The sequence below is a fragment of the Orcinus orca genome, chromosome X, assembly GCF_937001465.1.
Source record: "Orcinus orca chromosome X, mOrcOrc1.1, whole genome shotgun sequence".
NCBI classification, from domain to species: Eukaryota; Metazoa; Chordata; class Mammalia; order Artiodactyla; family Delphinidae; genus Orcinus; species Orcinus orca.
The window spans coordinates 104,086,239-104,097,089 of record NC_064580.1 but is presented as its reverse complement, the minus strand read 5'-3'; the positions used below and the strand labels follow the sequence as shown (position 1 = coordinate 104,097,089).

Here is a 10,851-nt window from a genome sequence, read left to right as displayed (position 1 = left end):
TGAAATATGTTTTATTGAAAAGCATGCTGCCTATCTAAAACAGGTCTGTGGAATAGACTCAGTCTGCAGCTGCCAATTTGCAGCCTCTGCCTGAGAAGCTAATAACATTAAACAATTTTCATTTTCTGGAGCAGAAGAATGTAACTGAAAGCACACCTAAAGCTAACAATCATAGGATGCCACTGTTCTGCCCTGTTGTTTCTCATTATAAGTCCCGCTCCCATACATGCTTTGGTCTCTCCCCTCCATCCCTGCCTGTGAGTTTCTCTAACTCGATCCTTCACTCTGGTTACCTAGTTCTGATCTCAAATTTCTGACCACTGAGGACTAAGACATCATGAGTGTCCAGGACAGGAAGTCCCATGGTAATGAACCAGGTCCCACTTGTCCTAGTCATCCTTGCTGACAAATTTTGTAGCTGTTATTAGTGATAAGCATGCATCTTGGGAGAGTCTTTTTTTCAAATAAATTTATTTATTCATTTATTTATTTTTGGCCACGTTGGATCTTCGTTGCTGTGCAATGGCTTTCTTCAGTTGCGGCGAGTGGGGGCTTCTCTTCGTTGCAGTGCGCGGGCTTCTCATTGCGGTGGTTTCTCTTGTTGTGGAGCACGGGCTCTAGGCACATGGGCTTCAGTAGTTGTGGCGCACAGGCTCAGTAGTTGTGGTGCACGGGCGTAGTTGCTCCGCGGCATGTGGGATCTTCTCGGACCAGGGATCGAACCCGTGTCCCCTGCATTGGCAGGCAGATTCTTAACCACTGCACCACCAGGGAGGCCCCTTGGGAGAGTATTAAGAAACATTATGCCTCAGGGACAAGGTAACAGGCTGGGAAGGTCAGAGTACCCTGGAGAAGAAAAAGGGGATTTTATGAATCCCCTTTTTTCCCTCATGTGGTCAAGAACATTTTCCTGAAGTTCAGCAGTTTTTTTCAGTCTCCTTTGTTTCTTTTCCTTCTGTTAAATGAAGTAAAATTGAAACATAATACTCTATATTTTAAGTGTATGTGGTATGATTCCAGTCTTATTAGATTCTCCTGCTGCACACACGCCCCCATTCACCCTCTCTTCTTCATCCTTGTGTGTATAGGGATGTCGGTGGGAAGGTACATCAATATCATCAACCCTGATTATTTCATCTTCATCAGATGTGAGTAGATTTGTTCTTTTTACTTTGGACTTTTATGAAGTCCTTGTATTTTCATAATGCCAATTATCAGTTTATGACTAAAATGAAGTATTACATAAAAGAACAAATGTATAGAAATTTGAAAATTTAAAACTGCATCAACATTTTAATCTTGTTGATTTTGAAGAATAGGAAATAAACTTGCATTGGCAGATAAAATGCAGGACCCTGACTTATATTTGAATTTCAAATAAACAACAATGTTTTAATATAAGTATGTCTCGAATATTGCATGGGACATTCTTATCCAGAAATATATTTGTTGTTTATCAGAATTAAAACGTAACTCAGCCTCCTGTATTCTTTGTGCTAAATATTGCAACTGTAATACAAACATATTGTCATTTCCGTAGGAAATATTTTCATTACTTTGTACTTTTCTCCCCATTCCATTTATATTTTTTAATTCAGGGGAGATTTAAAAAATATGTACTTTGATTTGAGCCATTCCTGTATTATACACACATATATACATAGAGGTATATGACACAGTACACACCCATATTATATAATATATATGTAGTGTGTATATGTGTGTATACGTATATACATATACACACATACCCCAGACACAAGATGAATTCACTGTATTGTTGAAATGGCCTCCGTGAAATATGTCCTGTGTCCCATCGCCCTTCCCTTCAGTTATTTCAAATACGGGGCTGAGAAAGGACACGGTCTCCTGTTCAGCTTAGACTCGGAGAGTCTCCTGAGGAACAGGAAGACCGGGAGGAGGTGAGTGATGCGGCCGCACCTTCGCTCTGAGGAGCCCACCTGCCTTCAGAGTTCGCTTCACCTCTCATCCCGCTTCTGAACGGTCCCAGTTAAGCATTTTCTACCTTCCTTGTGCGCATCTTCATCCTTTAATTCAATCCATCCGCAACCACCTCTTATAAATCCTACTCCCTCAACATTCTCATTCTTCCTCAGGTTCTTTCACAAGGTGCCCTGGTCTCCCACTCTCCCTTCCATCTCCCGACTTGGAACAGACGTGGCCAAGCACCTAATACCTGTAACGGAGCAGGAGGCCTTCCCCCATGTCCGCTGCTTTAGCTCCTCTCTGAAGTACATAGATAACAGTATCTGATGCACAGCTCCTGAGTTGTTTTACTGATTTGAAAGCCCCCCCACAGAATGGAAGATGTTAACTACTTGATGACCCTGACCGCATAGCCCCCAGGCCTACTGGAGCCCGAGGATTGATAATGTTAACCCCTGAGACAGCGCCCTGTTACCTCACCGTCAACCAATCAGAGAATTGTGCGCCAGCTGATCACATACCCTGTGACACCCCCCTCCTTCACCTGGCTTTTAAAAAAAGTGCTTTGCTGAAACGCTTCAGGGAGTTTGGGGGGGTTTTTGGGCATGAACCAATCATATCTCCTTGCATGGCCCTGCAATAAACCTTTCTCTGCTCCAAATTCTGACTTTCAGTAGTGTTTGGCCTCACTGTGCATGGGGCACACGAATTTGTATTCGGTAGCGTACCTACTGGAATTTACTTGTCTTTATGTTTTTATTCCCTACTAGTCTGAACTCATGGAAGAAAGAAGCCCTGTTTGATTCATCAGAGAATTCGCAGTGCCTGACACTAAGTTGGCGCTCAACTATTGCTTCTTGAATGGTGAACAGACATTTTTGGTTTAAGATGATAACAGGATATGTAAGTGAAAATTCTTTGTTGGGAGTTGGGAAGGGTGGAGAATGAAAGCTAAAGTAGGAGAGGAGAAAAAAGCCTTCCTAAGCTCTCTCTATAATGGTTAGGTATTGTTCCTATTATTATAATAAATGTTGTTCTTTTAAATGTCCCTACGTGGTGCTGTGTATCATTTTCTTCTTCCCTCTCCTCTATTTCTGTGTCTATTTTATTTTCCTTTATTTTTTCCAGTTTTATTGTATAATTGACAAAAATTATATTCAATGTGTACAACTTGCTATTTTGATATATATTTACATTGTGAAATGATAGCCACAATCAAGCTAATTAACATATCTAGCACCTCACATAGTTGCCCCTCTCCCCCTTTTTGTGGTAAGAACACTTAAGATCTACCCTCTTAGCACATTTCAGGTATCAGTCCAGAAGTGTTAACTGTAGTCATCGTGCTGTATATTAGATCTCCAGAACTTATTCATCTTGCCTAATTGAATCTTTGTGCCCTTTGACCAACATTGCCCCATTTTCCCCAAACCCCAACCCCTGGCAACCACCATGCTACTCTATTCTTCTATGACTTTGAACTCTTTTAGATTACACATGTAAGTGAGATCACACAGTATTTGTCTTTCTGTGTCTGGCTTATTTCACTTAGCATAATGTCCTCTGGGTTCAATTTCATTTCCTTTGGTTATATAGCCAGAAGGGAGACTGCTGGATCATAGGGTAGTTCTATTTTTAATTTTCTTGAGAAACCTTCATACTGTTTTCCATAATGATTGTATCAATTTACATTCCCACCAACAGTGTACATGGATTCCCTTTTCTCCATATCCTCACCAATACTTGTTACCTCTTGTGTTCTTGATAGTAGCCATTCTAACAGGTGTGAGGTGATATCTCATTGTGGTTTTGATTTGCATTTCCCTGATGATTAGTGATGGTGAGCACCTTTTCATATACCTGTTGGCCATTTGTATGTCTTCTTTTGAGAAATATCTATTCAGATCTTTTGCCCATTTTAAAATTAATTAATTAACTTTTATTGAAGTATAGTTGATGTACCTTTGCCCATTTCAAAAATTTGTTTTAAATTGCTATTTTATACTGAAGTATAGTTAGTTAACAGTGTTGTGTTAGTTTCAGGTGTACAGCAAAGTGATTCAGTTATACATATACATGTATCTATTCTTTTTCAAATTCTTTTCCCATTTAAGTTATTACAGAATACTGAGCAGAGTTCCCTGCCACTATACAGTAGGACCTTGTTGGGCTATACAGTAGGTCCTTGTTGGTTATCTATTTTATTTTATTAAAAAATTTTTTTTGATGTGGACCATTTTTTTTTTTTTTTTTTTTTTTTTTTTTGCGGTAAGCGGGCCTCTCACTTGTGGCCTCTCCCGTTGCGGAGCACAGGCTCCGGACGCGCAGGCTCAGCGGCCATGGCTCACGGGCTCAGCCGCTCCGCGGCATGTGGGATCTTCCCGGACCGGGGCACGAACCCGTGTCCCCTGCATCGGCAGGCAGACGCTCAACCACTGCGCCACCAGGGAAGCCCGATGTGGACCATTTTTAAAGTCTTTATTGAATTTGTTAAATATTGCTTCTTTTTGAAAAAAATATTTATTTTTGGCTGCATTGGGTCTTCATTGCTGCATGTGGGCCTTCTCTAGTTGTGGTGAACGGAGGCCACTCTTTGTTGCACTGCACAGGCCTCTCACTGCAGTGGCCTCTCTTTGTTGCAGAGCAAGGGCTCTAGGTGTGCGAGCTTCAGTAGTTGTGGCACATGGGCTCAGTAGTTGTGGCACACAGGCCTAGCTGCTCCACGGCATGTGGGATCCTTCCGGACCAGAGCTTGAACCCATGTCCCCTGCATTGGCAGGCGGACTCTCAACCACTGCGCCACCAGGGAAGTCCCGGCTTCTGTTTTGTGTTTTGGTTTTTGGCCGCAAAGCATGTGGGATCTTAGCTCCCTGACCAGGGATCAAACCTGCACCCCTTGCATCGGAAGGCAAAGTCTTAACCATTGGACCGCCAGGGAAGTCCCGGTTATCTTTTTAAAAAAATGTATTTATTTATTTATTTATTTTGGCTGCGCCGGGTCTTAGTTGCGGCTGGTGGACTTCTTAGTTGCGGCATGCATGTGGGATCTAGTTCCCTGACCAGGGATCGAACCTGGGCCCCCTGCATTGTGAGCATGGAGTCTTACCCACTGGACCACCAGGGAGGTCCCCTGGTTATCTGTTTTAAATATAGCAATATATACATGTCAATCCCAAACTCCCAATCTATCCCTCCACCCCCACCTTTGCCCATTTTTCAATTGCGTTATTTTGTGCTTTGTTGTCGTGTTTTGTTTTGTGTTTTGCTATTGAGTTGTTCAAGTTCCTTGTGTATTTTGGTTATTAACCTCTTATCAGATATATGGTTTGCAAATATTTTCTCCCATTCCATAGCTTGCCATTTCACTCTGGCAATTGTTTCCTTTGCTGTGCAGAAAGCTTTTTAGTTTGATGCAGTCTTATTTGTCTACTTTTACTTTCGTTGTCTGGGCTTTTGGCATCATGACCAAAAAGTCATTGCCATGACCAATGTCAAGAAACTTTTCCCATATGTTTTCTTCTAGTTTTACTGTTTCAGGTTTTATGTTAATTTAAAAAATTGGCACTTTATCCTTACCCTGACTTCTTTTTCTTTTCTTTTACTTTTTAACCTCTTTTATTGTATAATATTACATAAGTTACAGGTTTACAACATAGTGATTCACAATTTTTAAAGGTTATAGTACATTTATAGTTATTGTAAAACATTGGCTATATTCCCTGTGTTGTACAATATATCCTTGTAGCTTATTTATTTTATACATAATTGTTTGTACCTCTTAATCCCCTACCCCTATCTTGCCTCTCCCACCCTCTCTCTTCCCACTGGTAACCACTAGTTTGTTCTCTATATCTGTGAACAAATTTATCGGGGGCTGTTGATCCATACTTGGATGATACTGATGATGAGATGGACCCAGAATTAGAAGAGCCTTATGAAAAGTTTTGTTTGTAATCAGAGAGTAAGCAAAAACAGTAAAATTAAATTTCAGCATATACCTTTTATAAAGCAGTTTAGGTTGTGGTGATTTAGCACAACACAGGAAAGCAAGAAAATGTCACACTTCTACCAAATTAAGGATATGCAGTTATGTTACTAACGTATGCAGCATTAATTTTGTTTAACACTCTCTGCCAAAGTAAACTTTATTCCCTAAAATTTAAAATGTATATGTATATGTATATATATAATAGTTTATTGTGTACAGTTAATTCCATTGTTTTGGCTGCAATAAAATCAATTTTGAAATAAATGAAATGTTAAAAGTAAATTTTTCCAGCTGGTTAGAAGTTTATCCTTTAAATTCTATTCATGGGCTTCCCTGGTGGCGCAGTGGTTGGGGGTCCGCCTGCCGATGCAGGGGACACGGGTTCATGCCCCGGTCCGGGAGGATCCCGCATGCCGCGGAGCGGCTGGGCCCGTGAGCCATGGCCGCTGGGCCTGCACGTCTGGAGCCTGTGCTCCGCAACGGGAGAGGCCACAACGGTGAGAGGCCCGCGTACCGCAAAAAAAAAAAAAAAAAAAAATTCTATTCATACTTTTCTTGAGGGAAACAGTCTTAGCCTAGAAATACATATTACTGCAAAATGCAGCATCCTTAAGATATGAATATTATAGCTTTCATTTGGTTTTACATTTAGTGTCTCAGTGACTTGAGTTTCAAATATGAATCACGATCATGAATATCTTTAGCAGTGAAGTCTTAGAATATATCCTTAATGACTGATTATCCAGATGATATTTGATACCAAGGGCTTTCAAAATGGGGTTAAAAAAAAGACTTAGACTCTGTAATGGCCTATATGGAAAAGAATCTAAAGAAAGAGTGAATATATATATATATATATATATATATATATATATATTTATATATATGATTCACTTTGCTGTACACCCGAAACTAACACAACATTGTAAATCAACTATACTCCAATAAAAATTTTAAAAAGACAACAACTTAGAACTCCCAACTAAACAACCAAGATTCTTCACTGAGGATTTATTGCAATTTTAGAATTGTTCATTTTTTTCACCTAACCTCGTTACCCTAAAGCCTATAACAGGGACTTCCCTGGTGGTGCAGTGGTTGAGAATCCGCCTGCCAATGCGGTGGACACAGTTTCGATCTCTGGTCTGGGAAGATCCCACATGCCACGGAGCAACTAAGCCCATGCACCACAACTACTGAGCTTGCGCTCTAGAGCCCACGAGCCACAACTACTGAGCCCGTGTGCCACAACTTCTGAAGCCTGCATGCCACAACTACTGAAGCCTGCACACCTAGAGCCCGTGCTCTGCAACAATAGAAACCACCGCAATGAGAAGCCAGCGCACCGCAATGAAGGGTAGCCCCTGCTCGCGCAACTAGAGAAAGACCGCACCCAGCAACAAAGACCCAATGCAGCCAAAAATAAATAAATAAATAAAATAAATTTATTTTATTTTTTTAAACATCTTTATTGGAGTATAACTGCTTTACAATGGTGTGTTAGTTTCTGCTTTATAACAAAGTGAATCAGTATACATATACATATATCCCCATATCTCTTCCCTCTTGCATCTCCCTCCCTCCCACCCTCCCTATCCCACCCCTCTAGGTGGTCACAAAGAACCGAGCTGATCTCCCTGTACTATGCAGCTGCTTCTACTAGCTATCTATTTTACGTTTGATAGTGTATATGTGTCCATGTCACTCTCTCACTTCGTCCCAGCTTACCCTTCCTGCTACCCGTGTCCTCAAATCCATTCTCTAGTAGGTCGGTGTCTATAGTCCCATCTTGCCCCTAGGTTCTTCATGACCATTTTTTTTTTTTTAGATTCCATATATATGTGTGAGCATATGGTATTTGTTTTTCTCTTTCTGACTTACTTCACTCTGTATGACAGACTCTAGGTCCATCCACCTCACTACAAATAACTCAATTTTGTTTCTTTTTATGGCTAATATTCCATTGTATATATGCGCCACATCTTCTTTACCCATTCATCTGTTGATGGACACTTAGGTTGCTTCCATGTCCTGGCTATTGTAAATAGAGCTGCAGTGAACATTTTGGTACATGACTCTTTTTGAATTATGGTTTAAATTTATTAAAAAAATAAAGCCTATAACAGTATTCTGCTTTATTTATATGACTTTACCACTTTCATTTTATAGCATGAGTTGCATTGACTTTTCTACTAGAAAATTTTACTAGATCTTTGTCACTCAAGTTTTCATCTGCTTTATTATTGATACACCTTGAGAATCACTTTTCTAATACTTTACTATAATGTGGTACCACCTCAACCCTATTTTAGTAATATTTTTACCTAATGTCAAAAATCTTTTTCCAACTAACTAAAAGTAAAACTTATGTACAAAAGGACTGCTTGTAAATATGCATGTAAATAATTCTGTTAATAACATAACAAACTGTTTTACATTTGGAACATCTTTGCTAATACAGTTAGCTTTCAGTTTGTTCAGTCTGGATTAAAATTAGAATCTGAGGTGGGGCTTCTGTTGCTTTTCTTTTATTTATTTATTTCTTTTTTAACATCTTTATTGGAGTATAATTGCTTTACAATGGTGTGTTAGTTTCTGCTTCATAACAAAGTGGATCCGTTTTACATATACATATGTTCCCATACCTGCTGCTTTTATTTATTTTTATTTTTAAAATGAATTTATTTTATTATTGGCTGTGTTGGGTCTTTGTGGCTTGCACGGGCTTTCTGTAGTTGCGGCGCTTCTCATTGCAGTGGCTGCTCTTGTGGTGGAGCACAGGCTCTAGGTGTGCGGCCTTCAGTAGTTGTGGCACACAGGCTCAGTAGTTGTGGCTCACGGGCTTAGTTGCTCCGCGGCATGTGGGATCTTCCCGCAGGCAGACTCTTAACCACTGCGTCACCAAGGAAGCCCTACCTGCTTCTTTTAAATAAAGTGATTATCCTGGATCAGTGCTCAGGGACTACCACCTCCTGGCTTCAGGCAACACTCACCCAAGAGGCTCCCTTTCAGTGTTGAATTAGCTGGAACCAGAGTTCTCCCAAGGATGTTGAAGGTGACAAAATACACTTGAAGGCCACATCATCCGTCAGCTCTGAGCTGCGGAAGGAGCTATGATATGCTTTCCGCATCTTGGGGTGGGGGAGAGGGGGTGAGAAGAGCCGCATGCGGGCCTGGACAGTCTCCTCTTGTGTTACCTTCGCAGAGGTAGGCCCCTCCCCCTCCGCTAGCGTGGTTTCTGTCCCCACGTGCCCTCCACAACAGGGAAGGCGGTGAACAGAACTGGGAGAGAAGCCGACGGTGCCCCGCTCCCTCTCCTCCATAAAGCCCTATGAGTAGTCACTGCAGAAGTGTCCCTTGAGGTCCTCCTTGTACCTGAGCTGGTCACCATGAATGGGCCTCAGGCCTGCTTTGAAACACACTGTTCTCCCATTCGAGACTCACACCACCCGTCTTGCACATCTAGGTGGTCCCAATGGGGCAGCGTGCGGGGAGCATGGGTGCTGGGGGAGAGGGTGGAAGAGAACAGGTGGGTCTGTGTAAACCCCTCACGGGCACCTGGCAAACTTCTGAGATGTGCATGGCCTATGATGGTGACTCAGGGCTGTTACTGCATGAAAGGAGGCCTCCTGGGCATTCGGTCTGAATGGAGTTGGCTTAGCCATTTCCATCAAATTTACTAACCCCATGTGACACAGAGAACAAATTTGCAGAGAACTCACAACTTTATTGAAAATACAAAACATGCCCTAAAACAGTGGGTCAAGGCCTCTACTTCTATTTAATATACTTGGCAGGCATTTGGGGAACTGCTCTTGGTGGTGAGGTATGCAGAATTTGAAACTGGCTCAAAGGCCCTTTGGAAAAAACCGTCACAGACACAATTCAATAGAAAGTCGGGGCAGCTGAAGGATCTCCAATGGAAAGGAACGACGCCATGCCACATGAGGGCACCTACAGTGAAGCACGTGTGGAAGATGACAGGGCGGAGGAGGCAACAGCATAGGAGGAAAGGGTGGCAAGGGTGGCACAGGTGGCTCAGGTGGCACGGGTGGCACGGGCAGGTTAGGTGGCACGGGCGGCATGGGTGGCACGGTTGGCTCAGGCGGCACGGGCAGGTTGGGTGGCATGGGGGGCATGGGTGGGACGGGCGGCATGGGCGGCATGGGTGGCACGGGCAGGTTGGGTGGCATGGGCGGCACGGGCAGCAGAGGCAGCTCCAGCGGCACTTGCTCCAGAAAAACGTGGACCCAATCCAGCTCCTGAAGCAGAATGGCACTGCAGGGTCGACACACGCTGACGACAGCAGGGAGGACCGGGGGCACGTGGGGCACGTTTCTGAGCATTACTGCCCTCTGATGTCTCCGACACTTGGCCCTTCTACTCCTAAACCAAACCTTCAAGCAGAGAGAAGAAGGGATTGATTAGTATATTGAGCATTTCATGTCAGACATGAAAAATTGCAGCAGGGAGCTCTCGGTGCCTTGAAGATTTGAAAGTGCATCAGGAGAAGCTATTTCCTTCTTGCTAAAGTATCTTAGGATATGTAGCTGAAGGCGCTCCCTTCAGCCGCCCTCCCCCCAAGAGCGAGCACCGACTATGTGCCAGGCTCTGGATTGGCATATGGCTTTGTCTCTCCCCTCCCACCTTTTCTATTATTTCCCCCACTCTTACACGCAGGTGGAGCTGACCAACTGCACTCTGTCCCTGCTGTTATTACTGTGCCTGGGAGGTCTGCGTCCTGACAACTGACCGTCAGCTCCAGCTGCCACTAATCCCTACTCATTGGGCAGGTGTCACCTTAGTTATGGGGGAACTTGAGCATAGGAAAAAGTGGGTGCCTTTTAAAATCATACTGAGGGGAACGGTCCCCATTTTGAAAAACCCATCTTTGGTTACAGTAAATAATATATATA

The 10,851-nt window shown here is 42.7% G+C and overlaps 1 protein-coding gene and 1 non-coding gene across 3 annotated transcripts in view; both read right to left on the bottom strand.

The window, feature by feature from the left end:
- Positions 1–4,998: 4,998 nt before the first annotated feature.
- Positions 4,999–5,071, bottom strand: TRNAC-ACA (transfer RNA cysteine (anticodon ACA)). Its single transcript has one exon. It is a non-coding gene; the product is annotated as a tRNA-Cys (tRNA).
- A 4,577-nt stretch (positions 5,072–9,648) lies between these two features.
- LOC125963032 (homeobox protein ESX1-like) overlaps positions 9,649–10,851 on the bottom strand; it is a 34,190-nt gene continuing 32,987 nt past the window's right edge. Inside the window, exon 4 of one of the 2 annotated variants that reach the window (XM_049704694.1) lies at positions 9,649–10,332. In XM_049704694.1, the coding sequence (XP_049560651.1) occupies positions 9,808–10,332 (525 nt within the window). In that variant the 3' untranslated portion in view covers positions 9,649–9,807. The remainder of the gene's footprint in view (positions 10,333–10,851) is intronic. The other variant, XR_007474787.1, reaches the window with a different exon arrangement.